Source organism: Bison bison, unplaced genomic scaffold, assembly GCF_000754665.1.
Source record: "Bison bison bison isolate TAMUID 2011002044 unplaced genomic scaffold, Bison_UMD1.0 scf7180017864466, whole genome shotgun sequence".
Classification (NCBI taxonomy): domain Eukaryota; kingdom Metazoa; phylum Chordata; class Mammalia; order Artiodactyla; family Bovidae; genus Bison; species Bison bison.
In genome coordinates, this window is record NW_011495027.1 from 9,187,143 (window position 1) to 9,209,531 (window position 22,389).

A 22,389-nucleotide genomic window follows, 5' to 3' on the forward strand; every position below is an offset into this window, starting at 1 on the left:
AGCGAGAGTTGGACTGTGAAGAAAGCTGAGCGCCAAAGAATTGATGCTTTTGAACTGTGGTGTTGGAGAAGACTCTTGAGAGTCCCTTGGACTGCAAAGAGATCCAACCAGTCCATTCTGAAGGAGATCAGCCCTGGGATTTCTTTGGAGGGAATGATGCTAAAGCTGAAACTCCAATACTTTGGCTACCTCATGCGAAGAGTTGATTCATTAGAAAAGACTCTGATGCTGGGAGAGATTGGGGGCAGGAGAAAAAGGGGACGACAGAGGATGAGATGGCTGGATGGCATCACCGACTCGATGGATGTGAGTTTGAGTGAACTTCGGGAGATGGTGATGGACAGGGAGGCCTGGCGTGCTGCGATTCATGGGGTCGCAAAGTGTCAGACATGACTAAGCAACTGAACTGAACTGAACACATACATATCTATGTTGTACAAAGAGAAGTAGGTACAAAGTGCAATGGAAATATAGAGAAGAGGACCATCTGGCTAGATGGGCTGCTGCTGTTTAGTTGCTAAGTCATGTCCAATTCTTTTGCGACTCCATGGACTGTCACCCACCAGGCTCCTTTGTCCATGGCATTTCCTAGGCAAGAATACTGGAGTGGGTTGCCTGCTATTTCCTTTTCCAGGGGATCTTCCTGACCCAGGGACCGAACCCAATTTTCCTGCTTGGCAGGCAGATTCTTTACTACCTGAGAATCCCTGGCTTGATGGGGACTGGCAGCTAAAGAAGGAAGAGACTTGAGCATATTTGTATGCTGGAAAGCAAGAGACCATAGCAAGAAGATATTGAAAATAAGGGCAAAAGAAGGGAGACAGTTAGTCTCCAAAGTTCCAGGGGAGGCAGAACTGGAAAAATTAAGATTACAGATGAAAGGATAAACCTTAAATAGAAGAAAAGATAATTCTTTTTTTTAAAACAGTTAAGGATGAGTACAGAAACAGAAAAATATATAGTTGTGGGGTGGAAAGTTGAAAGAGTTCATATATCATAGGTTTGATTTTCAATTCTCCACTGATAATTAAAAGTCAATTTCATTTTATAGAAATGGTATTGCTTGGGAATCAAGAGATATGGAATCTATTTCTAGCCTTGCCATTAATTAGATATGTGATTTTGGACAAGTCATTTAATCTCTTTGAGTCTTGGCTTCTTTCACTGTAAAATGAGAGTTGCACAAAGGTCCCTTACAATTTAAATTGTACAATTCAACATGCTTTATCATAAAATTTCTAAAATCTTTTTTTCTTCTCTTCTTGAACATGGAATACAGATGATAAAAAATGCCATGTTTTTCTTAAAATAGTCTTAAGAGCAATAGTTGAATACATTTAAAATATGTTTTGCCACCAAAGACTAATGTGTAAAAAGTATAATGAATATACTCATTTACTATTAATAATAGTACCAGATACTATATTAAGGGCTTTACATACATTATCTCATTTAATCCTAAAATTCCTAATATATAACCAGATGATGGAATTGAGACAAACTGGGAAGTTTTGAAAAGTCACTCAACTACTAAATGAGCTAGGATTTGAACCTAGACAGATTATTTCTATATCCTGCAAGTTTAATTACTATATTATACAACTTCCTTAAAAAAAAAATGGGGGAGGCGTTCAGTAAAAGATGGGTATAGTTATTATTGGGGTTTAAAGTATTTAGATGAGACTTTTATATCATAATAAAAATAACATTTGGAATGGCAGGTGGGAAAGAAATAAAAGTAGAAAAACTATTTAAAGACAACATGAAAGTAATCAGAGGGAAGGATAAACTCTGGCATGGAGAAGGGCAGGGGATAGAGTAGCTATACAAGGAGTAAGTTAGAGGGCTATAGGTTGAAGAGAGATAAAGATAAGAGGGCTAACAATCTTACACTTTCTATCCATGTTGTAATGATATTTTTCAGGCTTTCAACAAATTGGATAAATGCTCTGATATTCTAGGTGAGGTTAGGGGATTTTTTTTTTTTTTTTGATATTGGGTCTAACGAGTGCCACAGTGTCATAAGGGGTGGTGGGTACTCAAGTCCTTGCCTACTTCAGATCTTAAACTATGGCTAATGACAGCAATAGAGTGAAAGAATAAAAGAAAGGGTGGCAATAGAAGTAAAAAACAATACACATAAGAAATTGTTTTCAGAAAACCCCAAGCTTACCATTTCTATGTATAGGTACTTGAATAAACAACTTTATGGCCAGAATTATTTCTTACATGTTTTAACAGACTGGCTATTGGTACCATGACCCAAAGAAATGGTACTATTAACGGCAGGATAAGGACTAAGGAGGAACAAGGCCCAACACTGAAGAATTTATATGTATTATTTCATTAATTTAATGACAGACACAGATATAAAGCAAATCTATATTACAAATGAGTTATATCCCATAAACTGGGTTATAGTCTCACATTATCATAGAGACTGTAAAAATTATAGTTTTAAGATCTACAGAGATATTAAAGTCACTAAATTTTCTATTCTTTAATTTTAAAGATAAGATTAAGCTCAAAAGAGGTTAAATAATTTTACCAAGGTCACACAGCTATTTTGTAAAATGAAACTAATTTTATAAACAAAAAAATTATTTCAAATAATTCTAAAGACACATAAAAGTAACAGTTTGGTATTTTAATACTTTAAATGTTCAAAGAGCCCTTATATTTCAGCTTTTCCTCATATTATCTTTTTAAATTAATTAATTTATTTTAATTGGAGGCTAATTACTTTACAATATTGTGATGGTTTTTGCCGTACATTGACATGAATCAAATAGTCAATGCTATGTAGGAAAAGATTGTAAAAATCTGTGACAGACACAGAAAGACCATCTGAAATAACAGACCCAAGAATTTGAAACTGGTTCAATAACTAAAGAGAAAAATGTTGACGTTAGTAATGATAATAATTTTAGATGCTGGTTTTTCAATAACATTGCTTGTCAGTCCAAAGTAGTGATAAATCATATTCTCTCTCAAGTCAATATCAACAGTAATTTACCTTTGTCTTGATATGCAGATGGTTGTTGTTGACTTTTTGTATAGATCTCATGCTGATCCCTCTGCTCCATTATAGGCAATTCAGGTGTGTTTAAATATTCTGACCTTTATAAAGATAAATAAAACCATGAAAATGTTAAAGACAATATTACAATTAATCTGACTTTGAAAACTACTTATTCATATAAGTGAGAAAAAAATTGGTTCATCTACTCAGTACTTCTATGATTAACTGTGCTAGCTTGAGTAGTAAAGGGTTAAAAAAAATTTCTGTTTAATGGAAGTGACAACTACTTAGGTCATGTAGTCATCTTCACATGTCCCCATAGATTTCTGATATCTGTATGTAGCCTTAAAAATTTATTGCTAATGCTTCTTTCAGTTAGATAACAAAAGCTAGGATCTCTTGAATACTGTTGGCATCTATTCTGATTGGTCAGTGGCTGTTCTGTACTGACTGTTAAGTATATTAAATGTCATCCCAGCATATGGAATACCCTTATCTGGAAGGGAAATTACATATACTGTTATTTTTCAGGCATCATAATATAGGAAAAGAATGCTGAGTTCTCATCTAGAGCCCTCTGCTTACTAGGAATATGAGTTTTGGTTATTTCATCCATATAATGAGATAAAAATACCTTGATTTATAAGCCAGGTTGTTGCTAAGGTCAAAAGAAATAATGCATAAAAGCTCAATTTTTAAGTTATAAAATATTTTATAAATCTGAGATATTATTAATATAGAGTGGGCCCTAAACAGAAAAGACTGGACTTTATACACTAACATGATTTCCCCTTTTAAAGTATACTCTTGTCACCTGTTAAGTTTATAACCTGAGAGCATGACACATAGGATGACTAGTTTTTCCAAGAAAGAGATGATTTGATCTATGTTAAAAGTATACTATAACTACAGAGTTCTAAAAAAACCTGGGGGTACAAAAGATAAAACTCTTATGATGTCATTACTGCATTATAGAACTAATTACTATGATTTAAAGGTAGCCAGTAACAATCTTTCTCTGAGTAAATGATTATTTGGAGAAACAGTTTATGATGAATAGTTTACCTCAGATATTAACATTATATTTGTACCTTGCTATACTGGGAAGAGAAGGTTTTGGAGCAAAACCAAAGTCCTTAAGGTCCACACTTGGAGATTTATTCATCTGCATCTATTAATGAAAAATAATAAGTTCAACTATCAATTTCACATCAATACCTTTTAACAAATGAGACAAACAGCAAAATTTCTGTTGACACATATAGTCCCCAAACCAACAAATTATAAGAAACACAGGCTAATTCTCAATTCAAATCTCCTTCTCAGGCCCTTCTTAAATGCTGATATTCTTCATGCTTCTTCTTCACTAGGCCATCTTCTCTTTTCACTCTACACATTCTCAAAGATCTCATTTCTTCCCATGGCTTCAGTTACCATCTACACATAAATGACTCTCAAATCTGTAGCTCTCTGTAGATTTGAGCTCAGTTCTCTTTCTTAATTTTCTAGTTCAGCTCTCTCCTGACTTTCAAACAGCTATATCCAACTGTTGATAGAACATCTTTACCTAGACATCTTGTAGGCCTCAAAATTCAGTATTTCTCAAATGAACTTATCATGTCTCTATTCCTCCAAACTTGCTTTCCCTTTAGAGTTTTTACCCTAGTGAGGCCCCACTTTTTCCTCAATTGCTCAAGCCAGAAAGTGAAAGTGAAGTCACTCAGTCGTATTCAACTCTTTGTAGCCCACCTGGCTCCTCCATCCATGGGATTCTCCATGCAAGAATACTGGAGTGGGTTGCCATTTCCTTCTCCAGGGCATCTTCCTGACCCAGGGATCAAACTCAGGTCTCCCACATTGCAGGCAGACTCTTTACTGTCTGAGTCACCAGGGAATCCCAGAAGGCTGGGCATCATCTTTAACAATTCTTTCTACTTCACCTCTCATAAGCAATTAAGTACCAAGGTAGCTGATTCTACCTCTGAAAAATATTTTAAACCCAGCCACTTCTCTCCATTGCTACTGCCACTACATGAGACTAGGCCATTGTCTTGCCTGGATTACTGTAAAACCTCCCAAATGAATCCTTATGCTCTTTTTCTATTATCTCTAATCCATTCTCTACATTGCATCCAGAGTGAACTTTACAAAACAGCCACTGATTAAAGTCCTTTAGTGATTTCCCTTTCAGGATAAAGTCCAAATCTTTAAAATAGCAAAATTGTTTTCATGACCGAGATCCTACTTATTTCTTCACCCTTATCTGTCTCCACCCTCCTACTTGTACATGAACTCCAGATATACTGCATTACTTCAGTTTTTAAAAAGATCTGTATCTCTTTCTCTGCCCTGGGCCACTGCATATTCTCTACATCTGAAATAATTTTCTAACCCTCTTCACCACTACTCTGGTATTCACCTCTCGCCATACTTGGCTTATGCCTATATATCCTTCAGGTCTTAGTCATGTTTATCAGGAATCCTTTCCTGGCCTATTGAAAATGGAGTGAGTGTACTTTCTATATAAGTTCAAGTTATCTCACACTTCAGTCACAGAATCACTCATCGCAGTGTGTTGAAAAAACCTACTTACTTATTTGTATCCTTCACTCAACTGTAAGCTCTATGAGGACTGAGACTAAAACTCTCTTATCATTGTATCCTCCACATCTACTATAGTGCTTGGCACATTCTTGGTGTTCAATGAATATGAAAAGGAAGGAAGGAATGATGTGGAATAAATATGAAAAAAAAAGAAGGAAAAACTTGGGATACTAAAAAATAATTGTCTCAGAAAAGGTGGTTGCCATTTCAAACTGCAAACTGCTCCATGTTTTCCAATAGTCTCCATATTTTAGCCTGATGACTCAGAATCTTCTTTTTATAAAAAAAACCCTAGAAAAGAAACCAGCCAATCCTGTAGGACATCAACCCTGAATATTCATTGGCAAAACTGACGCTGAAGCTGAAGCTCCAATACTTTGGCCACCTGATGTGAAGAGCTGACTCACTGGAAAAGACCCTGATGTTGGAAAGAGTGAGGGCAGACGGAGAAGGGAGAGACAGAGGATGAGATGGTTGGATGGCATCACCGACTCAACAGACAAGAGTTTGAGCAAACTATGGGAGATAGTGAAGGACAGGGAAGCCTGGTGTGCTGCAGTCTATGGGGTCTCAAAGAGTTAAGACACAACTTAGAGCTGAACAACAACAGAAAAGAAACAGGCGCTCTGTCATTTTCTTGGCTCTGTTCTGTTCTGTTCTGTGAAGGTGAATTTGCTCAGTTGTGTCTGACTCTCTGCGACCCCGTGGACTGTATCCATGGGATTCTCCATCCACGGGATTCTCCAGGCAAGAATACTGGAGTGGTTTACCATTTCCTTCTCCAGGGGACCTTCCCAACCCAGGGATCGAACCCAGGTCTCCCGCATCGGAGGCAGACACTTTAACCTCTGAGCCACCAGCTTGATCAATTATTTTGCCCTGGATATGATGACCAAGGCTTATAGTTAGTCTGCTAGTGACTTATCAACCAGAAGGAATTCCCATTCCTTCATCACTTGAAAGGGAGACTCAGTACTCATCTAGGAGAGTGATGATGAGTCACTCTCATAAGTCACAATTAAAATCGGCTTTAGATTTTCTGGTGGCTCAGAGGTTAAAGCATCTGCCTGCAATGTGGGAGACCTGGGTTCGATCCCTGGGCTGGGAAGATCCCCTGGAGAAGGAAATGGCAACCCACTCCAATATTATTGCCTGGTGAATCCCATGGACAGAGGAGTCTGGTGGGCTACAGTCCACGGGGTCACAAAGAGTCGGACATGACTGAGCGACTTCACTTCACTTCACTTCACTTCACTTCACTTCATTTAGATTTTCCAGCCCAGTCCACCACAGATGGAGCCAGGAAAAGGCAAGAGGATCTAGTTTCAATTGCTGAACCAAAGCAAGCTACATACCCCTCTCCATTTCCCTCTCTCCAGTTTAAAAAATAAAAAAAAAAGGCTAATGAAAGAAAGGTTTGTATAACTATGCTCCAAACATGGATTTATAGATTAATTATTAAAAATTATAGTATCTTTCCCTATGGGCTTCCCTGATAGCTCAATTGGTAACGAATCTGCCTGCTATGCAGGAGACCCGGTTCAATTCCTGGGTCGGGAAGGTCTGCTGGAAAAGGGATAGGCTACCTATTCATGACTGAGTCAGACATTTCCTTCACACTTTTCCTATAGAAACCATATTATGAATAAAAGTCATATTCCTAGTCAAGCCTTTATGTAACTCTAAAGTACTTCTGTGGATACCTATCTAATTGATACACAGCCTGGTAGGCTACAGTCCATAGGGTCGCTAAGAGTCGGACACGACTGAGCAACTTTCCTTTCACTTTTCACTTTCATGCATTGGAGAAGGAAATGGCAACCTACTCCTGTGTTCTTGCCTGGAGAATCCCAGGGACAGGGGAGCCTGGTGGGCTGCCATCTATGGGGTCGCACAGAGTCAGACACGACTGAAGTGACTTAGCAGCAGCAGCAGCGGCATATATATTTAACTATAGAACAAGGGATAAATGTTATTAAAACTAACCTTCAGACGTTTAACTGGAGGAAGAGATGGAACAGCATTTCTATTTCTTAAATCAGATAAATATGAAGAAATTGTTGATTCTTTCACTTCTGACTTCTGTGCAACTCCAGTTTTACCTATGAAAGGAAATTCTAGATTCCTTAACTTCAATTTTAGGTATTATTCAAATAAGACCAAATTTCTGCAACATTTCTAATCTAATATTTACTTTTTAAAAATGTTGTCCACAAAAGAATAAAAATTATTTGAGTTATAAGCTGCATAATATAAATATCATGTATAGATAATCAGGGTATGATTACTATTCCTCAAAGAACTTTTAATTTTTAAAATCTGAAATAAACTGTTTTATGGAACTCACAGCAGTCATGTCCACATGTATGTTTATTTTTACAGTGATGATTACATTCTCGGTTCCCAGGTTTTTTGCAAGCAGTCATTCCTAAATCAATATAAGGGGGAAAAAATTTTTTTCACTGTATCTATTAACACAACTGTTAATTATAATTAATTTTTATCCACCTCTTTCCTTTCTGATGGTACAAAAAGATCATGATTTTCACACTTCCTCAAAAATTAACCCATTTCATATGTATTTTCAAAAGATATTCTGATAACAATCAGTCCCTGCCTACCATCAGCTCTATCCCAGCTTTTCACAAGAAGCACTGAGTCACCTATAAGCTTCTCTTAACCTCCCTAATATATTTATTTATTTATTTTACTTTACAATATTGTATTGGTTTTGCCATACATCAACATGCATCTGCCACGGGTGTACACGTGTTCCCCATCCTGAACCCCTCTCCCACCTCCCTCCCAATACCATCCCTCCTAATATAAACAGAATTAAATATCACAGAATATCAGTTAACTCTTGCTGAATGAGGTAAGAATGTGGGTGGAGTTTTGAAACTTTTTTTCTACTTTATACTTAAGCCTGAAAAATCTGGAAAGAAGCAAACCTCATGGCATTTTGTTGGCACCACAGACAGCAGCTAATAGATAGGACACCATGCATATTTAATAAATGTTAGAAATAAGTGCTTTAGGGATATAAATAATTTTCTATATGAATTCACAGAAAGGAGAGATTGCTTCCAGCTTGACCCCTGTAAGCTAGAATTAATACACCTAAATACATAATTTATTCTTCATTTATTATATTTAAGTAGGCTTTTTCTTGATTCCAACTGTCCAAACAACATGTAGGAAGGGAGAGACATTTGAACTGATCCTGGAAGGACAGACATGATCTGGACATGAGAAGGGGACCACAGGAAGATGTCCCAAGCCAGAGCATAATATCCAAAGGCAGCAAACCACAGACTAGAGAAAAGAATTGGTATATTTTCACTGGAGCACAGATTTTTAAATGAATTAGAAATGCTGGAGATAGTGAAGAGCTTTGAATACTTCTGTAATCTTTCTTGGACCTTTACTCTTCATTTTCAGTGTGTTACTCAATCAACCTTTTTCAAAGCATGGCATAGCTAAACAAAGATAATATCTATATAGCACCCTGGGGTAAATGAATAAGGCTGCTCACCATATGACGGAACTAGTTAGATGCCATGAGACTGAGAAAATCAATGTACTGGGTACTGAATAAGTAATAAAATATTATGGGCAGCTGGAAGCTGATAGCTAAACCACAGTGTTCCCAATTGAACATAAACAATTTTGGTAAAATATAAACAATACTCAGATAAGGCCACTCTATGATTATAATGGAAGACAGATGTGAGACTACTGTATAATTATTTCTGAAAGTAGAGACAAGGACACTGAAGAACCACAAAAATAACTAAACATCTCCCTCTTCTGGCTAATGCAAATGACTACCATTTCTTTAATCCGTTTATCTCCAAGACAAGACATACCAAAATATCCAATACCCTACTTGCCAACAGCACCCAATCTAGAATTGACCTCTGCTTTCCCTAAGTCCTTCTAAGTATTGCCTGTCACAAGCTGAACTCCTATAGTAGGCTCCTTCTGATTCCCTGAGATGACCCACAGTTCTGCAGATGCTATACTCTCCTTTGAGGCAGCAGTTAGAAACTACCTAACTTTCTTCAAATATGGGTTTCCCAGGTGGCACAGGGGTAAAGAATCTGCCTGCCAATGCAGGAGACACAAGAGATACAGGTTCAATCCCTGGGTCAGGAAAATCTCCTGGAGTAGGAAATGGCAAACCCCTCTAGTATTCTTGCCTGGAAAATACCATGGACAGAGGAGCCTGATGGGCTACAGTCCATGGGGTTGAAAAGATGGGATATGACTGAGCGACTGATCATCATCATCATCTCAAATACAGGTATGCTCCTAGTGGCCCTTGTCTGAAAGTTTTTAACATTATATTTTACAAGGTGTGCCACAGCTTGAGAAGTTTTGCCACAGGTTGAGAAGTTTTGTCCCAGTTCACGATCTCTGGTTTCCTTGAATCCAGTCCTACCATGTTACAATTTATTTTATAAGCTGTTGCTTAGTTAATCCTCCCAAAATTCAGCTCTGATCAGATCATCTGCTCACTTAGAAACATTAGTTACTTCCTGCTGCCAACAAAATTAATTCCATATTTAAGGTCCTCTATGATGTAATTCTTATCATCCCTTTTAGGACCCACATTAACCCTTACCATCAAAATATATCTATTTGCCATTAGTATTAAAACAGTCCCAAGCCTTTCTATGACTGTACCTCTGATATTACCTCTTGTCTTAGAGACTTTGTCTATCAGAAGCCTATCAACTTTCAAGACCGACTCAAATAGCACCTCTATCATGGAGATCTAATCATTAGGAAATCACTCTGATCACCTAAATTGGAAGTGATTTCTCTCTCCTTTAAGCCCTTATGGCATTTGTTTGTCCCTCTCACTAACTGTATGCTGCCTTATACTTAATGTATTTACATGAAAAACACAGTAAAGAAATATAGGGCACCCTAAACTAGAGTAAGATGACATTGAGTCCCAATATGGGATGTTCTCTGTAGAAAACAGGGATTAAAAATAAACTGTTTTGTTATCTCATGAAGTAAAAAGATAAAATGAAATTATGTATGTGACTGCATTTTAAAATTAAGTAATAAACTAATATATTAGTATATGTATTAACTCTACTATTACATTAACTAAAGGTTATACAAGTAAGTATAGAATTATTTTGACTGCTATGAAGGAGAGGAGCACAATGCTATATAACAGGGGAATGGTCTGGTTAGGAATGTTTTGGAAAGCTTCCCTAAGGAAGTAATAATTGGACTGAGGACTGAAAAAAGAGCAGCATTTACAAGGGGTAGGAGAAAGAATGTTTCAGGCAGAGGGGATAGCATATGAAAAAGCTCTAAGACAAGGGAAAGCATGGCATACAAATTAAAAGAAGGTCAAAAAAAAAGGTCAATGTGGCTGATGCTCAGTAAATAAGACAGAGTGCATGAGATGAGACTACATTGGTAGAAAGATCAGTCTATGTTCCTAGGGAAATGGCTCTATCATGGCACTCTGGTGATTGCATGTCACCACCTAGGCAAGGCTCTGCTGGTTACAGAATGCCCTCTGATCTTCCCTGGAACATGTCAAGATATGTGGTCTTTCGAGGAACTGTTTGTAGGCCATTTCTCATCTGCCTCCTTGGCTTGTAGGAGGCTCCCTATTTTGCATAAGGCTGCCAAGAGGCAGTTTCTCATCTGTCTCCTGGTTCTAGTCAGGCATACGACTGTCCACTTTGCCTCTTTCAAGCACAGCTATAGGCTATAAAACTGCTTAGCTATCACCTAGAGTTGACTCCTCAAAAACAAAGCAACTCATCTTTGATGATATCTGGCCCCTCCAGTTCAGTGTCATCCTATGAGATGATGGATACATGCAGCTGATATCATGCTGATCTTGTTTTGCCATCTGTGTAAGTAATAAACTGTCTAAACACATTTGGGTCTCTTGGGTCCTTACTAGTCAACCCTATTGGAGGTGAAGCAAGACTTAACATAGCAGCTGGCACCCCACTGCTACTTAGGAACTCACTGATTATGTGATAATATAGAAACTTGTTGAGAATGTTAATGATTTGTATTTTTATTCTAAGAGCTATGGGAGCCACTGAAGAGTTTTAATCAAAGAGGGAACATAACTGAATCTGCATTTTGAAAAAGCAATCTGTGGAGTATAGTATGGAGAATGGATTTGAGAGAGGACAGAGTAGATGCAAGAAAACTAGTTAAGAGGTTACTGTAAGAGAATAGATTTGAGAGCATACAGAGTAGATAAAAGAAAATTATGGTAACAGTCCAGAGTGGTAGCATTAGCAGATTCAAAGAGAATGGACTAATTTAAGAGATATACAGAAGGTAAATGTATTTTTCAAGCAGAATCAAGTTAGTGTTTTTTTTTTCCTTGAGCAGTATTTTATTTTCTCTGAAGCTTTACTGCCTTCCTTTTAGTCTAGCAATGTCTATCTTAAGTTTCCTTATTAGTTCATTCAATATTCCAAAGATAAGGACAACCACATGAAAACACCTTGCCCGACTCCCCCTCAATAGTTATCTCTTTTCTAGAGCCCTCCAGCCTCCTCCCAATGCAATCTAGGCCTGTACTATAGTTGTCATCCTGGAACTTCCTTTCATTAAGCTCCTGGATTGAATCTACTATTGCTGGATTTTTTTACTTTTTCTTTATTGTTTAACGGTTTGGTTGTGCTTATCCTTGAACAACTGCCTGAGAAAGGATGCATGACAGTTAAATTTTCTGAATAATTGAATATATTAAGATGTCTTTACTTTCACACTTAATTAATAGTTTGGCTAGGTATAGAACACAGGGTTGGAAATAATTTTTTTCCTCTGGACTTTTAAGTCCACTGTCTTCTAGCATCCAGTATTGCTGATGAAAACACTAAACTATTTCGATTTTTGTTCCTTAGAAGCATTTATGATTTTCTCTCTATCCATGATGTTCTGAAATGTTCTCTTCTTTGTAGATCTTCTTTCATTCATCCTAACTAGCACTGTGCTAAGTTGCTTTAGTTATGTCCGACTCTGTGCAACGCTATGGACCAGGCTCTTCTGTTCATGGGATTCTCCAGGCAAGAATACTGGAGTGGGTTGCCATGCCCTCCTCCCCGGGGTCCTCCTGATCTGGGGATGGAACCAGCATGTCTCTTATGTCTCCTGCATTGACAGGGGGGTTCTTCACCAGTAGTGCCATCTAGGAAGCCCTAAGTAAACCCTTTTGATATGCAGACTTATGCCTCGCTTTAAGTCTAGCAAATCTTCTCAAATTATTTCTTCTGATTTGTTTTTTCTGTCTTTCTGGAACTCTTATTAGTCGGGTATCAGGCTACAGATTGCCCTCCTGTCCCATGTTTCCTGTCTCTTATCGTTTTGCTTTCATTCAGATTATACTGACTTTATCTTCTGGCCCTCCAACTAGGCTATTTTTTTTTGGAATTACAGTTTTTACTTCCCTGTGCTTACTCTTCTTTTCTAATTGATTTTTTTCATGGTATCCTATTGTTTTATAGTTGCAATTTAATCTTTAATTTGTCTGAGATTACTAATCTGTTTATATTACACCTGTGAATTATCCTGTTTTTCTTTTATCCACTTTCTGTTTACTTATTTGGGGCTTTCTTTCACATGTTCCAAATTTTCTTTGAATGCCTCTTTATCCATGGTTGTCTGCCTATGCGGCAGTTCTATTATACCTTCACAGATGAGGAAATTAATTCATAAAGAGGTGAAGTAACATGTTCAAGACTGTGCAATAATAAGTAGCACATTTCAGATTTTAATTCAGGTAATCAAATTTCAGAGGCTGACCTCTCAACCACCCTGCTTTACTGGTTATAGCAGCTGCCTTACTTCTCCCCCACATAATGCATTTAATTTACTTAGTGATGAAATTTTATCAAGTAATTAATTACTTACATGATGAAAGTGAGAGAGAAAAGCGGAAAAGCTGGCTTAAAACTCAACATTCGGAAAACTAAGATCATGGCATTATGACATCAGGTCCCATCACTTTATGGCAAATAGATGGGGAAACAGTGGAAACAGTGAGAGACATTATTTTCTTGGGCTCCAAAATCACTGCAGATGGTGACTGCAGCCATGAAATTGAAAGACGCTTACTCCTTGGAAGGAAATCTATGACCAACCAAGACAGCATATTAAAAAGCAGAGACATTACTTTGCCAACAAAGGTCCATCTAGTCAAAGCTATGGTTTTTCCAGTAGTTGTGTAATGGATATGAGAGCTGGACTGTAAAGAAAGCTGAGTGCTGAAGAATTGATGCTTTTGAACTGTGGTGTTGGAGAAGACTCTTAAGAGTCCCTTGGACTACAAGGAAATCCAACCAGTCCATCCTAGAGAAAATCAGTCCTGAATATTCATTGGAAGGACTGATGCTGAAGCTGAAACTCCAATACTTTGGCCACCTGATGCGAAGAACTGACTCATTGGAAAAGACCCTGATGCTGGGAAAGATTGAAGGCAGGAGAAGGGGAGAACAGAGGATGAGATGGTTGGATAGCATCACCGACTCAGACATGAGTTTGAGCAAGCTCCAGGAGTTGGTGACGACAGGGAAACCTAGCCTGCTGCAGTCCATGAGGTCGCAAAGAGTCAGACACGACTGAGCAACTGAACAGAACTGAATTTACTTAGGGAAGGAATCCATGGTTTATAGGGTGGGAAGAATAGGAGGAAATGCCTTGCAGGTTGTTGTTTTGCAGTAACGGATAAGGAGTCACTTTGTCCCTTATCCAACAACATCTAACAGATGAACTTAAAAACATTACCACACGATGGTGCACAATGACTATGCACATTTGTTACCAGTGGTAGAAATTATAACTAGATCTGAAAGTCTAATTATATAGATTCTGGGGACACCCCAAAATTTCAAGGCAGAGTTGAAAGAGTTGACAAGTCTTGCTAGGAATGAGAGCTTTATTTCAGCTTGTTTACAGAATACTAACATATGGATGGAGAAGGCAATGGCACCCGACTCCAGTACTCTTGCCTGGAAAATCCCATGGATGGAGGAGCCTGGTAGGCTGCAGTCCATGGGGTCTCGAAGAGTCGGACACGACTGAGCGATTTCACTTTCACTTTTCACTTTCACACAATGGAGAAGGCAATGGCAACCCACTCCAGTGTTCTTGCCTGGAGAATCCCAGGGACGGGGGAGCCTGGTGGGCTGCCATCTCTGGGGTCGCACAGAGTTGGACACGACTGAATCGACTTAGCAGCAGCAGCAGCAGCAGCATATGGATATTACCTAAGTGACAGAAACTTCTACTATATTTCTGTTAGAAATGATACTTCAGAAACATAAGTGCTCCTCCATCCCCCACTCCACTCCCTAAGTTCTGAGAATTGTCTGAATTTGTCTTATTAACAAACACAAGCTTACAGAGATTTATAACTAGAAAAATAAGGTTTTGAGAGAAAATTGACATAAAATATACATTTAGGGATTAAATTAACAGATCCCATACTCCATCATTATCAAAATCTGAAATGTATACATTTTCTTAGTTCTGCCACATAATATATTAATTTATATGTTTTTTAAAGCTCCAGTTCCAAGTACTGAAAGCAAAATAAATCATTAACATGAAATAGAAATGCATTTGAAGTGAATACATAAAATTACTTTAACACGGTCAATAATGACCAATAGGGTAAGGTCAGGTAAGATTTTTTAAAAAGCTAGAAAAAAACAAATTAAAATAGGAGGCATCCTTGCCATACTTAGGTTCACATCCTAACTATGTGTGCACGTGTGCATCAGTCATGTCGAACTCTTTGTGATCCCATGTACTATAGCTGGCCAGGCTCCTCTGTCCATGGGATTCTCCAAGCAAGAATACTGGAGTGAGCTGCCATGCTCTCTTCCAGGGGATCTTCCCAACCCAGGGACAGAACCCACAGCTCTTCTGTCTCCTGTATTAGCAGTTGAGTTCTTTAGCACTAGCGCCACCTGAGAAGCCCCCCTCTTAACTATAAATTCAAATAATTTGGATGTTCATAGCTTCTGGAGTTAATATGTTTAAAAGAATATTACTTTCATTTTGTAGTTCCTGATACATGGTAATCGCATTGATGTACTTTATAATTTTACTTTTTAAATGAGAAGGCAAACCTCATTTTAATTTTTGTCAAATATTATACTATCATTTTGTTATTTATCAAAAAAAGGGTAACACTGATGAATTGGAGTCCTTGATTTGCAATTTAATGAATATATACACTGGAAAGTATAAAGAAAAGTAGACTGCCTTTTGACTAGTATTTAAATGTACATACTTCCAAAGTGCTTGGGCACTGATATTATCCTTGCATTCTTCAAATACATTAAATTTTCATACTCAAAAGGCATAGCCAATGCAAATGAACTTATTAATGGCAAATTAATTTTCTTCAAATGAAACAAAGCCCATACTTCAACCCCACGGACTGCAGCACGCCAGGCCTCCCTGTCCATCACCAACTCCCAGAGATTACTCAAACTCATGTCCATTGAGTCGGTGATGCCATCCAACCAGCTTGTGCTTCTTAAAGGATAAGAAGTTTAAATGCTAAAAATAAAAGTTAAAACAATTTTTACAACTGAAAATGTGTATTTTCACACTGCCTGATCTTAAAAAAATAGCAAAAATATTTTTCCTTAAAATTTACAAAATTTTTTATCTATTGGACTGTAACTGTGAGAAACTACAGCTAGAAAATGTTTTCAAACTGTTATCAGATCAGATCAGATCAGTCGCTCAGTCGTGTCCGAGTCTTTGCGACCTCATGAATCGCAGCACGCCAGGCCTCCCTGTCCATCACCAACTTGAGGCGTTCACTCAAACTCGCGTCTATCGAGTCAGTGATGCCATCCAGCCATCTCATCCTCTGTCGTCCCCTTCTCCTCCTGCCCCCAATCCCTCCCAGCATCAGGGTCTTTTCCAATGAATCAACTCTTCTCATGAGGTGGCCAAAGTACTGGAGTTTCAGCTTTAGCATCATTCCTTCCAAAGAACACTCAGGACTGATCTCCTTCAGAATGGACTGGTTGGATCTCCTTGCAGCCCAAGGGACTCTCAAGAGTCTTCTCCAACACCACAGTTCAAAAGCATCAATTCTTCGGCGCTCAGCCTTCTTCACAGTCCAACTCTCACATCCATACATGACCACAGGAAAAACCATAGCCTTGACTAGATGAACCTTTGTTCAAACTGTTATAGGAAGCATAATAAGAATTTTAAATTCTATTATGTACTCTAAGGTATATACTTTTGTCTAAATATGGTCCTACAATTTGACAAAATAAAATATTAAAATATTTGTTGAACCCGAAAGCATATTTGGAGACAATCATTTAAGCAACTAGATTTTATGAACTAAATATTTTAACATTTAATAATATGGTCAGACAAGAGGTCAGAAAAACAGAAATTTGTATTGTTTTGAAAGGCTATTTTCACAACCTTAGTAGGGTAAATCAGAGAAGGCAATGGCACCCCACTCCAGTACTCTTCCTGGAAAATCCCATGGGCGGAGGAGCCTGGTGCGCTGCAGTCCATGGGGTTGCTGAGAGTCGGACACGACTGAGTGACTTCACTTTCACTTTTCACTTTCATACATTGGAGAAGGAAATGGCAACCCACTCCAGTGTTCTTGCCTGGAGAATCCCAGGGATGGGGGAGCCTGGTGGGCTGCAGTCTATGGGTTGCACAGAGTCGGACATGACTGAAGTTACTTAGCAGTAGCATTAGGGTAAATCTATGATTCCGTCATTGTGTAACGTTACTGAGAAAGGAAATGCAGGTAGTGTATGTATGTCATACATGAAGAGATAATTACACATCTTTATTTGGGGATATTTGATTTTGTATATAAGAACTGAATTCTATATCCAGAATGTATAACTCAGATGTAATTCAGATATAATGTAAATTTCAAATATAATCTGACTGTATAAATCAGAATGTATAATGAGATGGTTGTATATATAATATGTGTATGTGAATGGGGTATGTATGTAATAAAACACTTGCCTGATAGGAGGCATCTTTGATCTGTTTTCTACAGGGTCATACTGAAAATCTGCGGGACTTTTGCTCTTAAAAAGTCTCATGCTAATACTAAGTATAATAAACATCCTAATTTCCACTACAGTTGCAAACAACAGAAACAATTCAAGCTATTTTAAACAAAAAGTTACAACAAATAAACCCCTTGTGGGGTTGGTGGAAATATATTACATTGTTGATCAGCCAACAAGTCGAGTCCGACTCCTTGTGATCCCATGAACTGCAGCACTGCCAGTCTTCCTTGTCCTTTACTATCTCCTGGAATTTGTGCAAACTCATGTCCATTGAGTCCATGATGCCATCCAACCATCTCATCCTCTGCCTCACCCTACTTCTCCTGCCTTCAATCTTTCCCAGCAGAGTCTTTTCCAGTAGTACTGGAGCTTCAGCTTCAGCATCAGTCCTTCCAATGAGTATTCAGGATTGATTTCCTTCAGGATTGACTGGTTTGATCTCCTTGCTGTCTGAGGGACTCTCAAGAGTCTTCTCCAGTGCTCAGCCTTCTTTATGGTCCAACTCTCACATCTGTACCTGATTAGTGGAAAAACCTTAGCTTTGACTATATGGACCTTTGCTGGCAAAGTGATGTCTCTGGCTTTTTAATATGCTGTCTAGATTTGTCATAGCTTTTCTACCAAGGGGCAATCCTCTTTTAATTTTGAGGCTGCATTCACCATCCACAGTATCTTTGGAGCCCAAGAAAATAAAATATGTCACTGTTTCCACTTTTCTTCTATCTATTTGCCATGAAGTGATTAGCCTGGAGGCCATGATCTTCGTTTTTTGAATATTGAGTTTTAAGTCAGTTTTTTCACTCTTCTCTTTCACCATCATCAAAAGGCTCTTTAGTTCATCTCATTTTTCTGCCATTAGAGTGGTACTATCTGCATACCTGAAGTTGTCAATATTTCTCCCAGCAATTTTGATTCCAGCTTGAGTCTTCCAGCCTGGCATTTTGCATGATGTACTCTTCATATAAGTTAAATAATCAGGGTGACAATACACAGCCTTGATGTACTCCTTTCCCAATTTGGAACCATCCGTTGTTCCATGTCCAGTTCTAACTTGCTTCTTGTCCTGCATACAGGTTTCTCAGGAGACAGGTTAGGTGGTCTGATATTCCCATATCTTTAAGAATTTTCCACAGTTTGTTGTGGTCCACACAATCAAAGGCTTTAGTGTAGTCAATGAAGCAGATGTCATTTTTGGAATTCCTTTGATTTTTTTTATGATCCAGCGGATGTTGGCAGTCTGATCTCTGGTTCCTTTGCTTTTTCTAAATCCAGCTTGTATATCTGGAAGGTCTCGGTTCCGGTACTGCTGAAGCCTAGCTTCAAGGATTTTGAGCATTACCTTGATAGCATGTGAAATGAGCACAACCGTATAGTAGTCTGAACATTCTCTAGCACTGCCTAATTTGGGGATCGGAATGAAAACTGACCTTTTCCAGTCCAGAGTCACTACTGAGTTTTCCAAATTTGCTGGCATATTGAGTGTAGCACTTTAACAGCATCATAGGATTTGAAACAGCTCAGCTGGCTTTCCATCATCTCCACTATCTTTGTTTGTAGTAATGCTTCCTAAGGCCCACTTGACTTTACACTCCAGGATGTCTGGCTCTAGGTGAGGGACCACATCATCATGGTTATCTGGATCATGAAGGCCTTTTTTTGTATAGTTCTTCTCTGTATTCTTGCCACCTATTCTTAATCTCTTCTGCTTCTGTTAGGTCCTTTCCATTTCTGTCCTTTATTGTGCTCATGTTGGCATAAGATTTCCCCTTGGTATCTTCATTTTCTTGAAGAGATCTCTAGTCTTTCCCATTCTATTGCTTTCCTCTATCATTTTGGATTGTTCACTTAAGAAGGCTTTCTTATCTCTCCTTGCTATTCTCTGGAACTTTGGCTTCAGTAGGATATATCTTTCCCTTTCACTTCTCTTCTTTTCTCAGCTATTTGTAAGGCCTCCTCAGACCTTCTTGCCTTCGTGCCTCAGACCACTTTGCCTTCTTGCATTTCTTTTTCTTGGGGATGGCTCTGGTCACCACTTCCCGTACAATGTTATGAACCTCTGCTCTTATCTGGTTCTTCAGGCACTCTGTCTACAAGATTTACTCCTTTAAATCTATTTGTCACTTCCATTATATAATCATAAGGGATTTGTTTAGATCATAGCTGAATGGCCTAGTGGTTTTCCCTACTTTCTTCAATTTAAGTCTTACTTTTGCAATAAGCAGCTCATGAGCTGAGCTATAGTCAGCTCCAGGTATTGTTTTTGCTGACTATATAGAGCTTTTCTATCTTTGACTGCAAAGAATACAATCAGTCTGATTTCAGTATCGACCGTCTGTTGATGTCCATGTGTAGAGTCATCTCTTGTGTTGCTGGAAGAGGGAGTTTGCTATGACCAGTGCATTCTCTTGGCAAAACTCTGTTAGCTTGCTTCATTTTATACTCCAAGGCTAAACTTTCCTGTGACTCCTGGTATCTCTTGACTTCCTACTTTTGCCTTCCAGTCTTATAATGAAAAGGACACCTTTTTTTTGTTGTTGTTATCTCACAGAATCCAAAAGCAGTGTGGCAGCTAGGGATCAGGAGGGACTGAAACCAAGAAATGGAAAGTCAGTAGAACTTCACCTCTAGTGTTCTCACCTTTGCTTCTTTCTGTACCTTTGCTTTAGTCTTCTCTTACACAGTCCAGCTATCTTTGATAATTTCTGTACATGGTAAAGGATCACTACCGATAGCCTTGATTTTATATACTCTCAGTGCAATCCTAATTCTAAATTGTCTTTCTTAAATGGACCTATCTCTTTCCTTCTAGGAATTTGGACTTTGGCCTGAATAAAAGAAGGTTACGCTAGCTACTGATAATTTTGCTGTCATAAAAATAGTGGCCAGAACAAAGGTCCAAAGAGAATGTAGTATAAACAAGACAAACAACCTACTTGCCCCTTTCTCTTGGAATCACTAATCTACTTTCTGTCATTATGTATATGTCTATTATAGAGATTCATATAAATGGAATCATACAGTATCTGATCTTTCATGACTGGCTTCTCTAATTAGAATGTTTTCAAGGTTCATCTATGTTGTAGCATATATTAGTAGTTTATTCTTCTTTATGGCTGAGTAACATTCCACTAATAAGGCCACATTTTCCTTATCTGCTAGTTGATAGATATTTGGGTTGTTTCTATTTTTTGGCTGTTAGGAATAACGCTACTATAAACATTCACAAATACATTTTTATGAGTATTTTTTAATCCATTTGGACATATACCTAAAGGAGGAATTCCTAGATCACATGGTAATTCTATGTTTAACTGTTTGAGGAACTGACAAAATGTTTTCCAAAGCAGCTGCACAATTTCACATCCCCACTACCAAAAGTGTGAGAGTTTCAATTTCTCTGCATCCTTGCCAACATTTGTCATTGTCCATCTTTTTTATTAAAGCCATCCTACTAGGTGGTAACACCCTGGTTTTGATTTGAATTTATGTATTGATTAATGATGTTGGACATCTTTTCATGTTGTATATTGGCCATTTGTAGTTCTTCTTTGAAAAATATCTACATAAATTCTTTGACCAGTTTTAATTGGGTTGTTTGTCTTTTTATTTGTTGAGCTGTAAGATTTCTTTATATATACTAGATACTACTCTTTTATCAGATATATGACTTGCAAATATTTTCTCATTCTATGGATTGTTTTCCACATACTTTTTCTTCACTTTCTCGATAGTTTCATTTGAAGCACAAAAATTTTCAATCTTGATAACGTTCAATTCATCTGCTTTTTTTTTCCCCCTTTGGTTGCCTGAGCTTTGGGTGTCATATCTAATAAACTACTGCCTAATCCAAGGTCATGAAAATATACACTCATGTGTTCTTCTAAGGGTTTTACATTTTAACTCTTATCTTTAGGTCACTGATCCATTCGGAGTAAATTTTTATATGTAGGATGAAGTAGAGGTTCAAACTAATGCAAGTGGTTATCCAGATGCCTAGCCATTTTTGGTGAAACACTGTTCTTTCCCATCTGAATTGTTTTGGCATCTTTGATCAGAATCAATTGACCATAGATGTATTTATTACATTTACATTTAGTACATTTATTTCTGTACTTTCAATTATATTCTATTGGTCTATTATTATACCAGTACTACATTATCTTGGGAATCACTGATGGCTCAAATGGTAAAGAATCTGCCTGCAATATGGGAGACCCAGGCTCGATCCCTGGGTTGGGAAGATCCCCTTGAGAAGGAAATGGCAACCCACTCCAGTATTGTTGCCTAGAGAATCCCAAGAACAGAGGAGCATAGAGAGTTATAGTCCATGGGGTCGTAAAGAGTCAGACACAGCTGAGTGACTAACAACATAACACAAATACACTACCTTGATTAAGTTTTATAGTAAGCTTTGAAATCAGGAATTGTGAGTCTCCATGTATGTTCTTTTTTTAAAGATTAATTTGGCTATTTTGGGTCCGTTACATTTCCGTATGAATTTTAGAATCAACTTGTAAATTTCTGTCAAAAGAAGCTGGAATTTTGAATAGGGATTGCATTGATTTTTTGAAATAATTTAGGAAATATTGCCATCTTAGTGATATTAAGACTTCTAATCCACAAACATGGTATATTTTTCCATCTATTTACATCTTCTTTTTTTTTTTTTTTTTTTTT

General features: G+C 37.8%; 1 protein-coding gene across 1 annotated transcript in view; it reads right to left on the minus strand.

Moving 5' to 3' along the window:
• Positions 1–22,389, minus strand: part of HFM1 (HFM1, ATP-dependent DNA helicase homolog (S. cerevisiae)) — a 110,446-nt gene that overhangs the window by 14,487 nt on the left and 73,570 nt on the right. The window contains exons 30-33 of the mRNA XM_010860419.1: positions 7,974–8,054; positions 7,613–7,728; positions 4,114–4,193; positions 3,017–3,120 (exon numbers count right to left, since the gene is read on the minus strand). Coding sequence (XP_010858721.1) covers positions 3,017–3,120; positions 4,114–4,193; positions 7,613–7,728; positions 7,974–8,054 — 381 coding nt within the window. The remainder of the gene's footprint in view (positions 1–3,016; positions 3,121–4,113; positions 4,194–7,612; positions 7,729–7,973; positions 8,055–22,389) is intronic.